The sequence below is a fragment of the Mus pahari genome, chromosome 8, assembly GCF_900095145.1.
Source record: "Mus pahari chromosome 8, PAHARI_EIJ_v1.1, whole genome shotgun sequence".
In the NCBI taxonomy this organism is placed as follows: domain Eukaryota; kingdom Metazoa; phylum Chordata; class Mammalia; order Rodentia; family Muridae; genus Mus; species Mus pahari.
The window spans coordinates 4,555,896-4,578,468 of NC_034597.1; the positions used below are offsets into that span (position 1 = coordinate 4,555,896).

Genomic DNA, 22,573 nt, shown 5'->3' on the forward strand with positions numbered 1-22,573 from the left:
CACACACACACACACACACACACACACACACACACACACAAACACTATGGACACCACTGCTTCGTCTTGACTATAAACACTCACCAAAGAACACAAACTTCTCCATATGTCAGAAAACAGAAAAAAAAGAAAGAAAGAAAGAAAGAAAGAAAGAAAGAAAGAAAGAAAGAAAGGAAGAAAAGAAAAAGTAAAAGGGAAGATTCATTTGGTTCAGTGTCTTTAAAACTACAAAACAAAACACCATACACTCATGAGGCCAAATTGTGAGACCCTGAAACCAAGGGTAAAGGATGTTCTGCTGCAAACCAGAACACTGTTCTTGAAGGAACAAACTTACACCTTTATGGAAGTGCCACTCTCTGAAGACCAACAGTGAGTGGGCATGAGATGCATTTAGACAGCACAAATTAACTCCTTAAGTATTACTGCGACTCCACACTGCTCTCTGGGAGCGCATACTTTAAGGAGCTACTTAACAAAAACAGAAAACAAAAACAAAACAAAAAACAAAACAAAAAAACAACTGAATATAACTCAACAGTCCTGGTAATTGATAAGGCATATACAATCGGTTCACCTGCATCCTTTTGATTCTCTATTTGAAAGAGAGAGCACAACAAGGAGAGAAGAGAAGGAGAAACAAGAACACATATGCAAGATTAATGAGCAAGTGGACCAAAATGCCCCCCACTTATGCGTGATACATGATATCAGACAGAAAAGCTTGCCCTTGGCTTCCCACCGCCCCAAAGTTTGGGGGCCAGCAAAAAAAGGGCTCCTTCACAGATGTGGAAAAGGCTGCACAAATAGAAAATTAGTAAATTAAGTTTAATGTGAAATCAAGCTATGAAACATACACGAACTCTTCAAATGACAATTAAGTCATGTGTTCTAGCCAGAGCTTTGAGGACAAGGGCAAATACAGCTCTTCAGAGAGAAGGAGAACTTCCCAGCTTGAGAGAGAATAGATAGGAAGCATAGAAGAACTAGCTTTCAGAGTATGGACCACCTTGCATGATCTCATATCCATTATAGTTTGATATGTTAAACGTGGATAAAGAAGGCATGACTTTGCCTCAAATGTCCTTTTTCTGACACCTAGTACATCGCTCCCCAGCTTAGCTGACACCTTTTGATTGTGTACCAGTGACAAGTACTTTACAAATTAGGGTTACACACAAGCAAAGTAAAAATGCATTCAGGTCACAGACAAGGTAACTGAAAAAAACTTACAGACAAATCTGAGTTTATCACAAACAAATGGCTTAATTGTCTAACCTGTTTTAGGCTGATACAAAGTGACTGGACTTCTCACACTGGGTTTCACAGACAGAACCAACAGACAAGCCAATGCTAAAAAACTTGAAGCAAGGAGAGTGAGTTGGTTTGGATCTGAATTTCTTGAAATAATGGAACAGAGAGAGTGAAGCCAGCATGGCGAGGAGGGGGTGGGTACTCACGAATGGTTAAATCCATCACTTGGGAGGCCAAGCAGAAGACAGGATGCTCATACATTTCTCTCTTTTTCCCTACAAAAGAGGATTTGGGCATGCAAGAGGCTTAGGTCAGAGGTAAAGAGGTTCAAGGTCATAGGTTAGAGGAAAACGTTACATTAGCTCAAGGGAAAATAGCCACAGAGTATTTTGGGGTAAACACAGGATAAAAGAAAAAGGAGTTTTGAAATTTGGGAACTACTGGATTAACCATTCAGCATGCCATGAGCCACGAGAGAGATTGTGACCATGATTTTACACATCTCTTTAGAGTTGTTGGCAAGAATACAATGACCAAAAAACATCATGGGTAGAGAGAAACAGAATTTCATTGATTAAAGGCTCCAAGATACTAAGGATTTCAGACTTTAGTATCTAAGGCTCTTGAGGTATTTCTTCATAAACATAGTCTCCCAGCAATATTACTACAACTTCTTTCCAAAATTCTCAGATGGATAATGTTCAGAGAGGCTCAAGTGTAAAAACAAACAAACAAACAAAGAAACAAAAACAAAAACAAAAACAAAAACAAAACAAAAAAACCATTTCTTTTCTGAGGGTAGGACCTGAGCCTTGTTCAGAGAAAGCTGTCTGGTAGTAATATCTTTGAAGCTGCATTCTCCCAGCCTACAGCGGACTATGTTCATGGAAGAAAACCTGACACATGCAGCCAGAGAATGTGGGGTTGTCTGAATTAACAATCCCAGCATGCTTTGAAATTGGCGTCTCAGCCACTTTTGCAGAGGTTGTGTCAAAAAGTGGCTGAGCCAATCACGGACAAGGAAGGAGAAAAGCAGAAGAGAGCAAGTAGTGTGGAATGAGGTACTTCTCTGAAAAGAGAGTTGGAATAAAAAGATTGGTTTCTTCAAAGAATCCCCAGACCTAAAAGTCACAGTGCAAAAGATAATTAACACAATCAAGAAGAATTGAGGCACAGAGGGAGATTACAGACCGGCTGATCTACTTCAGAAATGAATGCATTTTTACTTACAGATCGCAAAGTTTTTTGCTTTTTGTTTTTATTTTTTATTTTTTAATTTATTTATCTGAAAGAAGAGAGCAGATCTTACCAAAAGACTAGTAATAGCTGGACCAAGACCCATGAGGCAGCAGTTGTGGAAACTGAACGTTTCATTTCTTGATCCTATCCCATCTCTGGCTTTCCGATTAGTAATTACATGGTTGACTTTACCCAATCCAACCAACCATTATGTCCTGGGCTGGTAATGCTGGAACAATTACTTGTTAATAAAGCCCTTTAATCATTGATCTTCTCGTTCCTCTCTTTTTGTCACTCATTACCAAATCTAGAGTTGATAAACACCCTTCTAGTGCCCAATTCTTAAGTGTTTCTCCCTGGATGCATAACAATGAACTCATTACCACTGGTACACAATTTGCATTGTCACACAGACAAAATCAAGAGGGGAGGAAGACATGTAATGTACAGAACATTGGGAATTTAGCATGATTGTCAGCTAATTTTCTAAGGAAACAGGACATTGGCAGTGCATGTGATGGCGTGTGTATGCTAGTCAGCTGTTCCCCTCACTGATGGCCCACGGTGGACAGTGTGCCTCTGCTTGCTTTATTTAGGTGTCATGTGTTTTGTGAGAGAGAGCGTGAGATCGCAGAGTGTGGACACATCGAGTCTTGCACACAGAACTTCCACATGAATACACTTACACCTCAGGTCAGGTTGGGTGTGGCTTTCAAATCACCCTATAGCAGCCAACAGGGGTAACAATGAAAAGTGATTAATGCCTTTGAGAGCGAATAGGTCCCAAAGAACCATAGCTTCTTGAATTTACTCAAAGTGCCTTCTAATTATGTAGTCATCAATGTTTGCTTCCCTGACGTTTGAGATAGCAGGAGCAATGCACCTGCTACATCCCTGGAAATAAGAAAGAAGTCCAGAGTCAACTTGGAGCCCCTGAAGCTGGCTCCACACTACCCTGTCACCAAATTGGAAATGTTACCTAAAGACAAAAGACTTCCAAGGCATCAGAAGGAGTTAAATAGAACCTGAATATTGCATTCTTCAACTCTTGTTTTACTTCCAATACTACTGGCAACAGACAGCAGACAGCTTCCTTTTTCTCTATTTAAAGAAGGTAACAATGCATCCCAGCTCTTTTGTAGGTTAACATCCTCCTCAGAGAAAATATTTGAGGGCAACACAAACTCTCAGAAGGACCCTGGTAACTATGTAATGTCCCAAATTTATTGTTGGTTTTCTTCTAAAGGTTGTCTTCTGAGATTTCTTCTATTTATGTGGCCATGACCAAGGCATTTTCCACAGTTGAAGTCTATTTAGTCTAACGTAGTCAGATGGACCCCTATTTTCTAGTGTCCATTAAGAAAAGAGATAGATTTTTCCCAGGGAGGCATACAAAAATCCAAATTCAAAACAAGTGACAGCAGAAGTCTTACCTTCAATTTTGGCATACTCAGATAGGCGTGAGTAGTTGACCAGAGCAGCCTGCTCTAAGCATTTACGGATGACAGTTTTGACCTCTTCTTGTGGTACCGGAGTGACAATATCTTTCATCAAAACCTTCAAGCAGAAGGAAAGGGGACTATTAAGTTCTAAATCAATGTGTTACTCATTTCTGCTTTTCAAAGACCTCAGGTGTAAAATCACTAATGCTGACTAATGTGATAACAGTGGGTAGAAAGAAAACCACAGAGCAGCTGGGGTGACAAAGCTTGTGCAGGCATCAGAGAAGGGCCCCGAGTGACACTTGAATATAACTAGCTGGAAATCTGAAAATAAAACTTCCAGAATATTGGCAGTTTCCTCACTTTTATTCTGGTACTTCATGAATGGTAAACAAACCCTTTGAAAATTACTGACTTGGTCATCCAACTGTACTGTTTGATTGCAGTTACTTGCATGTCCCTTTATAAGTCTCACGTTCATTCTTACCCGTTCCAAGAGTGAGAGAGTAGCTTTCAAAGCGCCTTCAGGTCGACCAAATGGAAAGCAGTACCTAAAAAAATGCAAGGCTTCAGGTTGCCCACACCATTACATTTTCACAGAAAGCATGCTGCAGTTTGATTCCTATAGCAACTTATACCGAGGAATGGAAAATGCTTTTTATTTTGTCACACTGTGTTATGCTAATCCTAGTTCGCACCATATATGTGTATATATAACGTATATATGTATATGTGTGAATAATGACTGTAGAGGAACTCTGTAAATGTCTGCAGCAGAACAGAATATTGAGAGTGGTGACACAGAGCTCAGCTTGGATTTCCATTGTGAGGGAAAACACTAGTTAGCAAAAACATGACCTCATGTGTTGGAGTAGGGGACAGCATGGAAAACCAGGAGTTAAACCAGCTGGAATGCAAACACACTTCGTTAGATCCCTGAAGGGTTGAAGCATGAAGCAGGCATGCATTTGGGATAAGTTCCTGACTCTGCCTAATTTGCTTAGGATTTTTTCATTGTGACTGGATCTTTTCCTCTATTGATGATACATTTTGCTATAATGCATGGTCAGTTAAAGGACCATCATCAAATCTTATTCCTTAAGGAGAATTCCAGTAGCACAGACAGAAACATGTCACTTACTGCTACAGTGCCATCAATGGCTCTGGTGGCCAAGAGCCCTTCAAAACACTTCTCAAAAGTATAGAGAACAGGATGGGCTGATTAAACTGAGTCTACAGTGGGCAGCCAGGAGCACTTTCTGTAATCTCTCCCAGCCTCATTTTGCTCTTTGTTTAACTGGAGATGATCTATTTTACACAGTTGCTTAGAGGTTCAAAACAAAAGTCAGTACCTCTCCAGCCTCCAACCCTGTAACTAGTATATGGGAACCATTAGAACTATAGTTGCTCTCTTGGAGTTACTGTTCATAGTCTATGTGTGAAGCCAACATTATAGTATTAGAAATGTGCCATATGCTCTACAGGAGAAGTGGATTGCATAGTGTGAAGGTCGAGTGTGTGAGCTGCTGCTGCTGCTGCTGCTGCTGCTGCTGCTGCTGCTGCTGCATGTCCAGTTTCCATCCCAAGCCCCAACCGGGCTGACCTGTTATGTACAGCTAGTAGGAGTGGCGAAAGGATGATTTATGAATGCCATTAATTTTGTCTCCATTCACTATGACTCAAATTGTAGGATTTTAAAAACTGTTTTATCTAGGAACCTTGAAGAGTCTTCAACTTTTAATATGACATTAATTATCAGTCAGAACACACGAGGAAAGCTTTGTTCTTTAAGCAACTAAAATGTACTCTTGTGAGCCTGGTGAGATGGCTCAGTGGGTAAGAGCACCCGACTGCTCTTCCAAAGGTCCTGAGTTCAAATCCCAGCAACCACATGGCGGTTCACAACCATCTGTAAGGAGATCTGACTCCCTCTTCTGGAGTGTCTGAAGACAGCTACAGTGTACTTACATATAATAAATAAATAAATAAATAAAATCTTTTAAAATGCACTCTTGAATTTGAAATCCAGATCTGGGATTACACCTCAGTTGGTAGAATGCCTTTCTTAGTGTTTCTGAGGTCCTGGGTTCAATTCCTAGCACATCATGAGGCCTGGTATGTGTTGGTACACGCCTATAGTCCCAGTATTCAAGTTGTAGAGTTTGTAGTATTATGACTTCAAGATAACCTTTGGCAACATAGAGAACTTGAGGACAGCCTGGCCTATTTTAGACTCTTCCTTAAAACAAACACCAGACAAAGAACACAAAGCCAGGTAACTAACGAGAGCTGTGTCCAACTGCTTGGTTTTCTTCCTTTAGCTATTTCGCTACAATGATCTTATATGTCTCTGACAGACTGAGGTTTCGGGAAATAAAACCTTTTTGTGCAGCTTCATTCTCACCCCAATAGGCCCCTAACCCTAGATTCCTACCTGAAATGTGTGATTTGATTTTCCAGCAGGACTCGCAGTCTCTCTTTGATTTCTTCAAAGCGTTCTTTTTCTTCAACAGTCACGGTTCCGATGCCGTCGGGCCTGAAGGAAGACACGTTGTAAAGTGACGGGAACCTCATATTCCGAAACCAACAAATCAAATCTCTACCAGGAGGAAACTGTCTGCTTAAGTGGCAACAAGCATGATGATGGCTGTGACCACAGAAGCCCTGCTGGGCAGAGCTGGGGGTGGGGGGAGATGCTCAAGTGGAAGGTGGTCGGGGTTATCGCAGAGCCGGATCATGTTCTTGTGAGACAGCGAAAGGGCTCACAGGTTAAGTTCTACTGGTTCTGATTGGTCATAGATTCTTAAAATACCTGAAGAAGTACCATCACTGTGTGCATGTGTGCATGTGTGCATGTGTGCATGTGTGCATGTGTGCATGTGTGCATGTGTGCATGTGTGCATGTGTGCATGTGTGCATGTGTGTATGCCTGTGCACACGCACACGCATGCTTATGCCCGTTAGAGACCAATATCAGGTGTTCTTCCCAATTGCTCTCTACCTCGGTTATTTGGACGGGGTCTCTCAGTGGGTCAGAAGCTTGCTGGTTAGCAAGGCTCCTCTGACTCTGACTCCCCAGTGCTGGGGAGTACAGCTGCTCATTCCTGCACCTTGCTTTTAAATGCAGGTTCTGGAGGACAAAGCCCAGGTCATCCATCGGTCCAGTGCAGGAAACACTTTGCTGACTGAGCCATCTCTCCAGCCCTTCCATCATTTTTAAAATTTGGGAAGTTTTACAATGTAGTTTGGGTTTCTGGACTCTTTTGGAAATTCAGAACATTAGTTGGTAGTTGTCAACCAACACCTTTTTTTCTAATCAGAGGTGGCTATTTTCCTGGTCATATCTCTAGCTTGTATTACCTGCCTCACTAGCCCTGGGGTTTGGAACTCTTCAATTATGAAAATTCCTACAAAAATTAGGTACCATATAAGCATCTGTTTTACTCATTACTGAATCACTCAGTTGGTAAAAAATGTTCAAAGTAACGTATCTGTAAGCTTCTCTGCTAATTGTGTAGTAAATCTATTAGATTAATCTAATAGATTTAATCTACAATTTAATCTAATAGATTTAATGCACAATCAGAAACGTGGGTGTACATGCCAATCACACTTTAGTAAGTTATTTTTGAAGTAAACAAGATTCAACAGCCAGAGCTGAAGGAAATTTGAACTTCTTACGGAAGCAACATGTAACATTATCAAAAACAGCCTAATAGGCATTCTGTGGGGGCCGACAAGCTTATCTTGGGATTTGAGGACAGAAATAGGGACATTTCTTATAAAACATTTAAAAAAATAAACCTTGTGACTTGATCTTTGGCATCTGTCTAGAAGATTTGAAAATATGAGTGCACATCCCAGAGATGTTTGTCATTTTTGGTGATTTATTTACATACACACACACACACACACGCACACACACACACACACACACGCGTGTGTGTGTGTGTGTGTGTGTGTGTGTGTGTGTGTGCGCGCGCGCATGTGTGTGTGCGTGCATGTGCGTGTGTGTACTTCACTCTCTTTCTCTCTGGTGCTGAGGACTGAAAAGGGCCTCATGCGTGCTTGGGAAATACTCTACTACTGCGGTACATCCCCAGCTATAAGCCTTCGATCCCGAGATAAGTCTGTCTGTGAATCAAGTCATCTTTTGCCCAAGAAACCTTCTTGGACTCAGTATTTTTGCTTGAGGCTGAAAGGATAGAAAACTGAATGAGAAGATGTATTTCACCTTCTTAGCTAATTCTTGGGATGAAGGGCGCCACCACAATGTAAACTGCTTTGCCTCCTGCCTACTGTTCTGGTGATGCACAGTAAGAGAATCAGGGGGCTCCTACTTCCTGGCCCTCCACAGGAACACCAGCCAAGTAAATGTTTATTGTTATAGTCACTTTAATTTGCTTCTTAATCACCAAATGCTAGTGTGAACAGTTTCGCTTTTAACATAAACAAAGCAAATGAACCTCATTAAGTCTGAAAAGCTCTCTTTGAGAATTTACCTGCAAAATCAGGTGATAAGACAATGCAATGGCTTGACACCTTTTCTCTTTCTTTCTTTCTTTCTTTCTTTCTTTCTTTCTTTCTTTCTTTCTTTCTTTCTTTCATTCTTTCTGTTTTTAAACTGCCATATTTGTATTCTTAGGGTACTGGTAACAGGGATGGTATTTGGCAAACTTGGTGAAATATCCACTGGGTTTCAGCTCGATAAAGACCACAAGCTTGACATTAGATAAGAAGTCACTTTCGTTTATATTTAGCTCTGCTCGATACCATTTTCTTTCCCACTGACTTCCATAGTTCAGTGGTGACGGCTGCACAGGCGGCATGCTCAGAGACTGATAGGTGAAGGTCAGAAGACAATTTCTGAGAGTCAGTTCTGTGGGTTCCCACCTTCTCCTATGGACTCGTGGGACTGAACTCAGGTTGTCATGTTTGAGGTGAACACTTTGGTTCATTAAGCCATATTGTTGATCTAGGAGCTATATTTTCTATAGAAGCAATATAGGCTTTTAGTCGTGCTGTGGCCCTCAAGTCTGACCATGCCTCAGCATCACTTGGAAGCCTTGCAGCAATCCAGATTACACAGATTCATCCAAAATTCTCGAAATGGTAGGTCTAGAATGGGTCTGAGTGTACCCAGTGGGTTCTGTGGTGCCACGGGTTTGGGAATCATATGCTAAGAATCTATCTATCTATCTATCTATCTATCTATCTATCTATCTATCTTCCATCTATCTATCTATCTATCTTCTATCTATCTATCTATCTATCTATCTATCTATCTATCTATCTATCTATCTATCTACCAATCATAGGTCTGTCTGTCTGTGTTTAGTAACAAATACAAACACAGAACCTCAGTGGAGGCTCTTCCTGTGTCTGGATGCTTTTATCTTGGTGCATGGGTTTTGGTATATGACTGATGGATATGAGTTGGGGGTGATCCTCAGTGTTGTCCACTTTATCCTTTGAGGTGGAGAGTTTCCCCCTGACCCTGCAATTTGTCAGTTTACTTGAACTGGTCCGCCAGCAAGCAAGCCCCAGGGAATTGCTAGGCCTCCTGTTTCCCAGTGCTAGCCTACCTCTGTTTGCAAAGTGTGCTTCATTGGCTGAGCCATCTCACCAACCCCTTGACAGGAGGCACACAAGGGGCTGATGTGTCACAAAGGACAGACTTTTATACTCCCCCTCCTGGAAACATGGGGAGTGTTCTTTAATTTTCATAATATAGCTCAGTGTCTTTTTTCCTTTCTCAATATTTAAGACTTTGTGAATCACAAAGAAGAAGAGAAAAGGAAAAAATTCTAAGTTTTTCATTAAAAAATCCCAGGCTGGGATGTATCTTCATCTGTATGGAATGCATGTCCAGGAAACTGGGTGTCCTCTTTTTTATGCATGACTGTACATCCCCTACCTCAGAGCCTAGGTTCTGGCTTCTTAGGTATCCACTGCCTCCCTCACTGCTCTGAACTTGGGAGAAAGAAAAATAGATGTACCTACTACCCCATTATTAATGCTGAAGGGTTTCCTTGAAGGTAGGCAGCACCTACATTTCTCAGCCAATGCATGTCTCAGCTGGACTCTTCAGCTCAGACCCTCTCTTGGAAATTTTAACAGTCAACGAGCAGGGCAGATTAAGAAGAAGCAGATGGAACGTATTGATCTCAGCAGCTGGGTCATGGTCAGTTTTCGTAGGCTAGTAACTCTTCATCTCTGATGCTACTTCTTCCAATAGCTGTGATCAACCTTGGGTAGTGGACGCTCAGAGGGGCATGTCGGAAGCTCACAGGGAATTCAAATGCAGGACCCAGGCTCTGACGTGGTTCCCACTCTTCTTTAGCTTTCTTGATTCCTTTTTCTTTTCTATTCTGTGTGTTCTCTACATCAGAGCTTACTTGATGATCATACATTGTAATGTGATGGAAGATACATTCCTTCCTTCCCCACACATCAGGTTTAAACAGAAGCTCAGAAGCCTGTAAATGATGTTTTAGGAACACACACGTGTACACAGATTTGTATGCAAACACACACACACAGAGAGAGAGAGAGAGAGAGAGCGCCCCTGGCCTCTGGTTCCACCTAACTGCACACTGGCTAGCTTCACTTCTTGTATATCATGATCCCCGAAACGTGAGACAATATGCAGGTCAAGTGTACTCATTTTTGGAGCCTTGCCAAACACCGGAAGCTGTCCCACCTGCAGGCCATCACTGAAGCCAGAAGTGGGTTTCTGCAGCCACAGCAGACTATATTGCATCTGACATGGCTGGCATCTCTGGAATCCACCTTTCAAGTTTTTGGCAAACCATTTTCTCACTGTCCTTCACAAAGCTGACATTCTCAGCAGCATGATAGGAAAGATGTCATGTCGGCTGCTCTTCAAGTTCTTATCACTGTGGTTAGCACCAGTTCTGTCATCTCTACTCTCCTCACGGTCTCCCATCTTGAGCCATGTCACAAATAATAATACATCCAGAGTCACATCAATCTCTTTTTCCTATTTCATTTTTTATCAAATCAAAGCTATCAAACACAGCATTAATCTTTTGGGTTATCAGTTATGTAAATTCTCTCCCCTTACCACAGTGTTTCCAAGCTAAAGATGATTAATTGATATCTCCCGGAGAATTAATTCATTAATTGCATGTACTGGGCTTGTAGTATAAAACCACCTTGGTACTTAAAATTACCAGAGCAGTACAGCCAAATCCTCATTTTGTGTCAGGAAGTGACTGACCTCTTTATTAGCTAAATTGTCACTGTATACCCTGGTAAGCACCCAGATTACTAGCATTTAATTATCCCCAGGGCCTGGCTCTATACAGCATGCCGAAATCTGGGTTGCAAAACCTTTCTAAAGTAAGGTGCCTTTTCCAAAAAGTCACGATGAAAAATTAATTCAAAACATACAATGATTGATGGGACTTGGTGATTAAGTACCAAATCCAGGTGTAAAAAGAAACATATGAATTCACCAGAAGAGGAAAGAGCGTCTGGTCCACAGCTCTGCATACAACAAGCTTTCAGCCTCCAATCAGTACCAACAAGGGGTAAAACTCCCGCTGAGAAGGGAATATACTTCATCTCCAAATGCAAATGTCCACATATGCTGGTACAGGCACTGTAAACACGATATAGTCTTTCTCTCCAAATGGATGCTTGCCTGCAGACCGCATTATGGATCCATGAAAATGTCCTTAAACAAGCATGATAACTGAATCTTACTTGCTACTAAATTGTTCCAGCCTAGAAACACGAGCATTTAAAGGGACAGAGCAGGACAGAGTGTGTTAGGCATTCCTTGCAATGCTCCCTAAATAGGACAATTACATCAGATACTCTGATAAATTTTGACTTAAAAATATGTTTATAATATCTGGCAACTCTTCATTTTTATAATTTTTAGATGCTACCCCCAAATTTGATTGGATTGTGGAGTATTTTCCTGTGTTTCTTTTGGGCAGTTAATAGATACAAATTCAAGATAGCCCTAAACCACCAGCAGTCTCTAAAAGTAGCCACTCCTGTCCCCCTGCTTGCTCCCTGAATGGCTTCTATAATCCTAGCTTAATTATAATTTATAATTAGGCCCCTCATATCCCATAGCCTCTGCTTACTTATGAAAGCCAGCCTCACCGCTTCTGCCTCCTTCCCTCCCAGCTCGTGCCCTTTTCCAATTATGCCCTGATGCCCTGGGGCTCAGATATGCTGCTAAAACAAATATATCAAAATGTTTGTGTCACAAATGGCAAAACAGGAAGAAAAACAAGTAGTTCCTACACAATTACAAGTGGGCATTGTAGCTTCTTAGGTTGGCTAATAGGGAATTTCAAAAAGAGTATTATTGGTGAGGGCAATATTCCAAGGAGCTCTTTTATGACTTGCTTGCAGCCTGCCTCATCTGAAGTTGTGACTCAACAATATAGAAGCTATTTTAAGCATGGGACTGGTGAAGAAGCCTCCCCCACTGAACGGTCACCAGGAATATAGATGCTATTAGGGTGTCGGCAATAGTAAGGGAGGCTCACATTTGATCTGGGTGTTGGATGAGCAAAGAACTCAAAAATGATTGAAGAAATAACACAAGATATAGAAGAGTGTGTGTTTCACCAAGAAAGGGACCAGAACTTCATAGAATCTTCCCCTGGAGGAATAAGAGCAGATTGATGAAGATTGAGAAGCTATGGGTTTGGATTGACATTGGAGACCCTAAGTTAGACTTTGGAGTGGTCACAGTAATGTATGTGAGATTTGTTGTTGTTGTTGTTGCTTTTTTAAAAAATTGTATCACATACATGCTCAGAGTGTGTGAAAGCTGCCAACAGTTTTGTACAAGTAGCTTCAGTGACTCCAGGGTAAGGTTACACTGCGGGATTTTAGGTAAGAGCTACCAACTGCACAGATTTCTCAAGAGTTCATCCTATTCCTATGGAAGTGAGCTTCCTTCAGGAAGACAGTCACATGGTTTAAATGAAGGTGACAAGTCCAAAGAAAATACTTCTTGAGCTGTGGGAGATGCCTATTTTCTTTTGAAACTTGTTTGGAATTTATCCTCTCCCTCTTGGGATTACTTCCAGTTAGGTGAGTCTGGTGTTTGGAACATAAGGATGCTTCATCTATGCACAAGGCCAGTACCTGTACAGAGCTACAGGTTGTAATCCAGCAACATATTCATAAATGTATCATTTCTCTCTGTAACATGAGACCAAGAATACAGATCACTGTTGACTCTATCCATATCTGTTTGTTGCATAAAGCACTGTTTTCAGAGTTCTCTGTAAGGCACATCTATACCTACTTATTGCGATACTGGATTTTTTTTTTTAATTTGGGAGAAGAAATAAAATGTACTAAACATAATTGTGTGTGTGTGTGTGTGTGTGTGTGTGTGTGAAAAGGTAAAGATGGTTGAAAGAAAGAAAAAAATATGTAACTGTTACTAGACAAGCATTCACCAGAACAAAATAAAGCAAAGCAAAACAAAATAAAATAACCACCATATGACACTAACTGAATGAGGCAAAGACACCATAAACAAGCCAAGTGTTCAGTCCCTGGGAGAGAATCTTAACTATAGTAGTCGCTTCAATGGATGACAGAAATGCAAATACCTGGGATAAACTTAAGAGCATTGGTTGAGCCAGGACTTGATTTGTCACATGCTATGAAGGAAGGGGGGGGGGGGTTCATAGAATGGCTGCTGAGCTTCTCTCTCGGGCAAGTGGGTGGATGATTTAGGGACCCTGCTGGATGAATGGAGAAGAATGAGTTCAAATCCGAACCCACAGGGTGCACATGGGCTGTGAAGATGAGCAGAACCTTGACTTTGAACACATCTCCCCAGATGATCTTTGGACACATTTTCAGAGATGTTTTAGAATTCATGCCCTCTTACATCTGCCTGCAGACTCATTAATCTATGCAGCGAGCTGCGGGTTGAGGCGTTTGGCATTATGGAATTGTTAATTGCCGATACAATGTACTTTCTATGCAGGCCATATGTGAAAAGCAGCAGTGGCATTCAAGAAATGTTAAATAATAATGTAAATGAGAAAATTTTCCAATCTCAATAATAAAGGGATCCAAGGAACATTGACGCAACTTGCAATCATCGGAGCTGTTTGATTGCCTTGTCACTGTGGGACAGTGACCAAAGTGATGCTAATCTAAATGTCATCTAGAAAGAATACTAAAAATATTATGGTGAAAATTAAGTACTGCAACCTTAGGAGCTGATTTAAAAATGAGAAGATATAGCAATTTACATCTGTGGATTTTGTGATCGCCAAATGCAACCAGCTGAACGCGTTCACATTTTCCTTTAGTTTGCTCTCTCTCTCTTGAGAAAATGGGCTTAGTTCTAAAGAGTTGGCCCAAACTAATATTCATTCAATTACTCTCAAAGTTTGATATGTATTAGAATCACTTGAGTTCTTTTATTCATCATGCTTAATTATCTCATTATTAAACTTTAATGGTTCAGGCAAAAATTCCCCAGAGGGCTTTTGGCTACAAATGGGGTTCAGGAATCAGAATTATTTTCATTTCCTTGCCACAAGTGGTTCAAACATACAGTAATGAAACAACCAAGACCTTGGCTAGATGTATTCTGAAGTCAGAATCATGGATGAGAGTATATTAGTAGTGAAGCTTTCTGGCTCCATGTAAGAACTGCCAAATTATTTGAGGGTAGGAACACATGCTCTGTATTTTATTAGACTCTTCCACGTGACTCACGTGAACCCTAGAGTGTGAAGACTGCTGCTTTTACAGAGCAACACATAGGTACAGCATTGATGTAAAAGAAAGAACAACAAATCCAAGGGGGGAACCTATCAGCCCATCATTGGGAACATTATTTAACACAAGACTCCTCTACCTCAGTGCCACTGTCATTTGGGCCTGAGTGTTACTAGGTATTTAATATCACCCCCATGCCAATCAGAAATATCTCCAGACCTCCCCAAAAGTCTTCTGGGGGGAAAACTAACCATGCTTAATCCTGTCAAATACACAGGAAAGCTCCCATTGGGTAGCTCTTTATATGCCAGGAAATGGACCACAGTCCAGTGAGAGCTGCCTTTCAACAGGAATGACTTCCTCTGCTCTGTGTGGATGGTGCCAGGTCGAAAAGCAGCACTCTGGACAGCTTCCATGGTGGCTTCTTGATCCTGACTGGAAGTTCCTGTTTTCTTGCAGGTGGATATGGACAGCAGAGCAAAACACAAGCAGGAGCTCCGCCTCACCATCAGCCTTACTTAGTGCCAGGAGGGAGGGGAGTGACTAGGTGGTACTGGGGTTTCCCTTCATGCTCACTGGTAGCTCTGCCTATTATGAGGGGCAGCTTGCTTCATTCTCTAGCGAGCAAAAGTTGCCAGGTGCACTCGAAGCTTCCATAAGTTCACTGCATACACAAGGTTTAGAAATGGCCAATAGATAAATGAACATTGGAGCATACAGGATCCTTGCCTATGACCATTTAATTTGGACAAGTCTGTCCAGAATTGCAGGCAAAGAGAGGGAGAAGAATATAAGAGACTGAACGTAGTGAGTAAATTCAGTCTAGGGGGAAGGCACCACTTTTCCAGCAGAAGATGAGTGTGCTGCTGAAGGTCACCACAGGGTCAGGTAGGCAGAAGCTTCATGCCTTGCAGACGATCTCATTGTTTTTCTACTAATAGCCATTGGTTTAGTGATGGGCTTACTTTGTGCATTATCATAACTCACTATTTCAGCTGGGTTTCTTCTAAACAGATGAGTGTGGAAATTAGGAAGATTTGCTTAAGAAATTAGATCCATAATAAATGTACGGCCTAGCTTATCTAACATCAGTTAACCCATCTTATTTGCCTCTTGACCATTAGTTTAACATTACAAAGCACACCTTGTTTATTACAAATGACTTGTAAGGCATCAGACCAATACTAGACATGAAGACAAAACAAAAGAACAAAACACAACAACAACAACAACAACAACACCTAAAACAATCTGACTCACTTCTGTTTGTTTATTGCTAGGTCAGTCTTTCCAATACAAACACCAAACACCTGACTCAAACTTAGTCCCAATGCACATTTTTCCATTTTTAAGATCTTTTATGAAAAACTGCATGTTTGGAAACCTTTAAAGGATTCAGATGTAGGATTCATAAAGCTGCTGTTTGCAGACATGGACATGGTAGCATGCATGCAGGGACAGGTCAAAGGGGCTGAAAACAAAAGCTAACACATGGCTTCTTACCTTTTTTGTTCTTGACTTGGGTGAGGTTTGGACTCTTTTCTTTTTTTTGATTCTCTTCGTGAATCTTTTTTAGTCTCTGGTTCAGGAGAAGGTGGAGATTTGCCACCTTGAAAGTCTGTGTTTGATAGCAGCCCACTAAGATACACATGCATTTGTTGACTTTGGAGAGGGTGTGGTGGCAGGAGGCATGCATAGAGGGTGGCCAACCATAGGAGAACCAAGAGCACATACATGCGCAAACAAAAAGAAAGAAAAAGAAGGATGCATCAAAAAGCAAAGGCAAATGCATTCAAGCTAAAGTAATAAGCAAAAAAAAAAAAAAGATGCAAAATGCATAAGGAAAATCAAAACTGAAAAGGAAATAAGAAATCCCAAACTGTTCCCACGACAAGATGTATAAACCTAACTGTGAATCAAGTGGCAGTCTTACAATATGAAACCCAGACAATGTGTATCATAATTCATGATGATGTTTACCAGGGAGTTTACAAAAACATTTCATTATTTTATAACACTTTCTTATTCAGTAACATATGTAGAATACAGTGTGACAACCCAGAGAATATAATGCAACTTCTCTCTCTCTCTCTCTCTCTCTCTCTCTCTCTCTCTCTCTCTCTCTCTCTCTCTCTCCCTCCCTCCCTCCATAAAAAATTCAATCCAAGAGGCTGTAACAGATAGTCATCAAAGTGCACATATTTATAAAAGTTTGAATTAGACATGCTTCAACCCAGGTGGCAGAATGAGTATCTTTTATGCAGATAAAAGGTCATTTGTTGGGCTATGGGGCCATAACAATAGGAGATGAGAATAATCTTATTTTCTGTTAAAATATTCAAAGCTGCAGTGTTGTTACTACCTAGCTACAAATGATGGAGTCTCATTTCATAAAAGTGTAGCAGTGCTAGAGACAGGGAAAGCACAGAACAAATTCCATAGATCTTCTAAGACTGTGTGGCTTGCAAAGATGAGGAAGGCTGACACCACCCTGGCTTCAAAGCCAGGTAGTCTGGACTGGCTTCTTCCCTGACGTGGATTTCTCCCGAGTGACAACTTGCTCATCTGAGGCTTGTTTTCCAAAGCCACCCAGCTGTCTTCTGCTGCCTCCCCTGGCTGTTGGCAGGGGTGCTTTGGAATATCGTAGACTTATCTTTATACTAACGTGTGGCTACATACATTGAGATGGTAAGCTGGCTGTGGCAGCGTGGAAATTTATTCCATGCCTTTAGAGCCAAATGGCAATGTTCTTAAATTATTTGCTTCTTTGCATTATTCAGAACATGGATTTTTTTCCCTCCAGGAGCTGGGCAAGGTCTAAAGAAATAGAATACTTAGTATAGAGTCAGGAGACTTGACATTCTGGTCTCGTTTGTGAAACCTACAAAGTGAGGGAGTTGGTTAGCTTGTGATCGCCAAAGTTCTTCCCACTTCTGAGGATATATTCAAAGTGTTCCTGGCATCTTGACTGCCAGCTTTACCTATCTTGCTTCAGCTCTAGCAATGAACTTGGCTTCCGTTTTCACAGGACAGTAGTACATGCTGTTCCTTTTGCTTGGAGCCTCCATGAGTCAGTTCCCAGCTCTAGCACCATTTCCTCAGGGAGGTCCCCTGCTGCTGCTCTGCCACACTATCCGAGTCATGCTCCTTATTGAATTCTACCCAGAATTGAATTCCTTTTCTTAATGTATCTTCCTGGTTTTTATTTTTCATCATGTATACAAAATGCTCACACCAGGCAAGCAACCATCAAACACTCCTGAAATGAACGGTAGTATCAACAAAGGCAAAATAACGATCAGTTTCTTGCCAAGTTGGGCTGTTTTGCTGAAGGTTTTCATATATATTCACAAGTATCCTCTCAACTCCATGAGAAAACTGTCATTCCCATTTTATAGACCAGAAAACTGTAATTTTGAGAATTTAATTACCAACCAAGGTCACCGATTTAAAAAAAAAAAAAGAAAAAGGAAAAAGCAAATACAAAAACAAAACCCACCACCGATAATGATCACTACCCAGACTGATTTAACTCAGGGGCTCCCCTAGAAGGGCTGTTTTGTATTTCTTCACAGTTGTCTAAGGAAAGGAAATTAGTTTAGCATGCCTCTCTCTCCCTTTCTTCCTCTCTCCTACCCACTCCATGTGTAGGTCCTCCCTGCCACCTCCCTCCAGTATGCTTGTGCACCACTGGGTAAGTAGGGATAGATTGTGAGTTAGGGTCAATCTTTCAGGCAGAACTAGTTACAAACCACTGGAAGTTTCTTTTTAATCCTTTAGGCATACCACCAGACCCATGCTTACCTGTTACCATGGACATGGGATGCGCAGAAGGCAAAGCTGTAGTGAAGAAGTGTGGGGTCAATCATGGCGCCATTCTCTGCTCGTTCCAGCAAGTCTCTAAGGTAGCAGAGATGCCGATGACATCCTCGGACTCCATTCCTGGCGCAATACTCATCTAACACGAACACCTGGCCGGGACTGAACCAGCCCTGAAGGGAAATAAAGAAGAGGCTTTCTTTGAAATGTTGCTTTCTGGAGAGGTGCTAATATCAAGAGTGGCGAGAGGAAGGGACTGATAAACTGCCACTGTTAACTCTTTTGATTGCAGGTGGGTAAATTAGCTGAGTTCAGGGATGCCATGGGATTTCGACACAATTGGTAGAGCTGTATCAGCTTCTAGGAAAAGAAAACAAGCAGGGCTCCGACATGTACTATGGGGTGCCGCTGGGGCAGGGCTCCGACATGTACTATAGGGGGTGAAGCTGGGGCAAAGTCTGGCAAGGGAAAATTGGGATATAAATGCCTTCAGTTGGTAGACAATTTGTGCTTTCAGCTGAGCCTTCTAGTAAGTCAGTGAGGTAGACAGGACTGACACAGAGGAACCTGCTTCTACTCTGGGTCCGTCTGTTTCCCTGTCTTCAGGCATAAAGGAAATTTAAGCTGGTTTGCACATAAACTAAACTTTGTAAATCACTACACCTTAGAAGAAATCCTCAGTGCATTTTGAAATAAAGGTAATAACATAGCATTATAAATGGCTAGAGTAAGTAAGTTCCAAGGATGACTCGGATTCCATTGAACAAAAGAGAGATTTCTCAGGAGGGCACCTATTTGTTTTCCTGTTTATATTTGCTCACCATGAGACCAGCCAAACTTTGCTGCAAAAGAGAGTCCAGATGGAGTCTCTGATAGCAGTTCAGCTTCGTGATGGACAGAAACCACTGCCTCTCTTATGTAATTAGAAAGACAGGTCCCTAGAAAGGCCAAGCGACTTGGCATTGAAGGTCAGTATGGATAGGGTCTAAAATTAAACCATATTGTCTCGTTTCCATGCTACCTGAAGCAAGCAATGCTACCAGTCCAGGTAGCAGTTTCTAGATTGGACATTTGGGCTCTCTTAAGAAAACTTCATTTTTCTTTGAGGGTCTCCTATGAGATTTTTGTTTTTTTGTTTTTTTAAATATTACTGCAGCTTGGATAGAAGGGATGAGGAGAGACAGTGATGTGGAACAGGGAGAGGCCAAAAGAATCTGGGAGGGAGGGCTTTGCAAGGCTCTCATCATGTATTAGGATCTGGGGATCTTCAACTGGCAACGTGCAGCTCAGCGATGCATCCAACGAAAGACGGCATCTTTCCTGTTTCAAATTATAAGTTCCTCCAGAGGGCGGGAGAGTAGTTGAGGCAGTGGGCTGCCCCTATAGGCAACTTCTTTGCCACTCCATCTGCTACCCCAAATGCTAAATCTTAGAGACAACACTGCTGTGAAAGATTAAAATATATTTTCTACGACTCAGATGACACCAAGTCTTTTGTAGATGCCAAAATAGCTGCTTTGAAAAGAGTTGAAGAAATATCAATTAGGAACTGAGTCGAAGACACAGAAAAATTTATGTATCCCTGCTGGTCGGTCTCCAAAACCAACTGAAAAAAAAAAAAAAAAAAGACTGTACTAATGAGAAAAATGGAATAGAGAGATAGGGGATAAGACCCTTTACATTTCTTGTATTTTCCGAAACTCTGGCCTTAATTAATAGATCCAGATATATAATCAGGAAAGGGAGTTGTTCTGGGTCACTCATAATTATTATTTTTAAATTTGGACTATGTAGTTAAGCCTATAGTGATTAATGGGGAACAGGCATCAGTCTGTCATCTCTGGTTAAATCTTTAGAGGGCATTTATTAATTCTCCTTCGTGGTAAATTTCAGAATAAAAAAAAATGTTTTCAAACACTGATGTGAACAAAAGTCGTAAAGGTGAAACCGTCTCAAAGTGTAAGCATGTCTCACAGTGTTCAAGTGAGAGGACTTCCTGCCGAAAGGGCGGCTGTGCTGAAGTGCATGCACCTCACAACGTTCATAAATGTAATTAGAGATACACAATAGTAGGAAATCTGAGAAAAATGGACTTGCAATGCAAGGTAAGGTGTTTTGTTTTATTTATTCGATTTGTTTTTGTTTTTCAAGTCAGTGTGGTGTTCCTTTCCAACTTGGCAAAGTAAGAGTCTCCAATGACGAGATTCTAAATGAGATAATGTGTCACTGTGAGCCATAGATTAATAAATTATCTTGCAGAATCCCACTTCTATTTTAAGATGATTTTAACCTCTTTAAAAAACACACTATATCTTCAAGCAGCAAAAAAAGGGGAACTTAAAATAATCATTCAGAATAAGGGTTTATGCTAATGTCAGTTAATTATATAATATTAATGTTACATAAATATATTAACTTTCATGTTTGAAGTCAAGGAGAAGAACTGCTCTCTGCATAAAATCATTTGATCATCCCCCTCCTTCTTTTCTGTCTACAAAGTGGGATTAGTAAGTAATATTTACGCTTAAATAAATTCATCATTTAGAATCTGAAAACAGAAATGAGCTGAATCTTTGTCATAGTTTGGGGCTTGATAGTTGTAAACCAAAAATGTGTTTTCAAAAATTGGATAAATATGTAACAGCAGTCTTTAAACCGAACTAATTTGACTGAAGGTTTAAAATGAGATTTCAGGGAATATAGAAACCCTGCTGGGTAGCTGAGCTTCTAAATACCTACTGCACCTTTAAAATTTTTTCCTCAAGGGTAAAGACGGTTCTGAGTATGACAGAAAAGGTGTCACTCAAATAAACAAACCCAAATCCATTACACTTACGGCAGTGGAGCGTATTAGCAACTGTCTCGATCTTTAGAAGTGACAAAAGCATTGTATCCCTTAATGAGCTAGGAACACCAAGCACAGGATAGAGAGGGTGGGGTGTCTATGACAATCAGGCAATTTTTGTAAGTTCGTTATGAGCAGGTGCCATGCTCAACCACCTTCTTAGGAAGATTTCTCACATAGCGGCTAAGATGGTGTGGCTAAGATAGGGTGGCTGGGGAATTGGCTATGTCTCTCATGAGCACTTCCTCCAACTCACATCGACTCTTGAGTAAATAAAACTTCTGCCACGCAGAAAATGAAAGACTTGCTTATAATTGTTAAAGGGGTTTTGTAGGGAGTGGGTATAAAGGTAGAGGGGTATTTGATGTTTTTCAGGAATGTCACGCTGCAATTGCTGTACATCAAAGGGTATACTTGCCAGGCAAGAATAGGAATCATTAAGTCTGTGATCCAAAGTCAGCCGCTGCACCATCTCAAAGAGGGAAGCGTGGTCAAAGTTACAAGGGTTGGAAGAGATAAATTCATCCATGCCATGCTTCTGAGCTCTGTCTGCGTCTGTTCATTTACACATGTGGAGAGAGACACAATTTAGAGAAACACATCACAGGTTTTTTTTTTTTTTTTTTTTTTGACATTTCAGATTCCCAGGATTCACTAGGCATTGTGAATATCTGCTGCCTCCCTGCTGCCCCACCCCGCTACCCGGAGATAGTCTTTGACCCCCCACCCCCACCCCCATTGTCAACTTGCATCACTTACTGGTAAGTTTACTGCATTTAGGCAAAAATATATTGGCATCAACATGTTTATCAAATGATCACAATTCCAGTGCTTCGTGTTGCTCTTTAAACCATGCATGAGACCGTAACTTCGCCTGCATCTCACCGAACACTGAAAGCAGATCGGATCTTTGCTGATAGCAGTCTAGCTAGGTTTTTGAGTTTGTAATAGATTCTGCCATTCCAGCGGTTGTGTTTAGAATAATTTCTCTGTGCTTATTGGAATTATCTGGAGAAAGGCTTATGCTGGTTTTCAGCAGAGTGACAATATTTGTGTCATCCCCTTCCAAATTCTCATTGCCAATTTGGTGTCACAAAAGGTTTGATTCCCAACCCTCCAAAATTAAAAGTTTTTTTTTAAATTTAAATTTAAGATTTTCATTGAAACTGAGAGAATAAGTTAAGTGTGGGTTTAGTGTTGGATAGGCAAGGACTTCGCCTGTGGGGCA

General features: G+C 41.1%; 1 protein-coding gene across 22 annotated transcripts in view; it reads right to left on the bottom strand.

Annotated features, from left to right (window-relative positions):
* Positions 1 to 22,573, bottom strand: part of Cadps (calcium dependent secretion activator) — a 447,247-nt gene that overhangs the window by 116,209 nt on the left and 308,465 nt on the right. For 8 of the 22 annotated variants that reach the window (XM_029541729.1, XM_029541730.1, XM_029541728.1 and 5 more), the window contains exons 12-18: positions 21,764 to 21,900; positions 18,486 to 18,673; positions 6,370 to 6,471; positions 4,423 to 4,486; positions 3,927 to 4,050; positions 1,461 to 1,529; positions 578 to 595 (exon numbers count right to left, since the gene is read on the bottom strand). In XM_029541729.1, the coding sequence (XP_029397589.1) occupies positions 578 to 595; positions 1,461 to 1,529; positions 3,927 to 4,050; positions 4,423 to 4,486; positions 6,370 to 6,471; positions 18,486 to 18,673; positions 21,764 to 21,900 (702 nt within the window). Of the gene's footprint in view, positions 1 to 577; positions 596 to 1,460; positions 1,530 to 3,926; positions 4,051 to 4,422; positions 4,487 to 6,369; positions 6,472 to 16,184; positions 16,344 to 18,485; positions 18,674 to 21,763; positions 21,901 to 22,573 lie in introns of all 22 variants that reach the window. The other 14 variants (XM_029541724.1, XM_029541732.1, XM_021203709.2 and 11 more) reach the window with 4 other exon arrangements.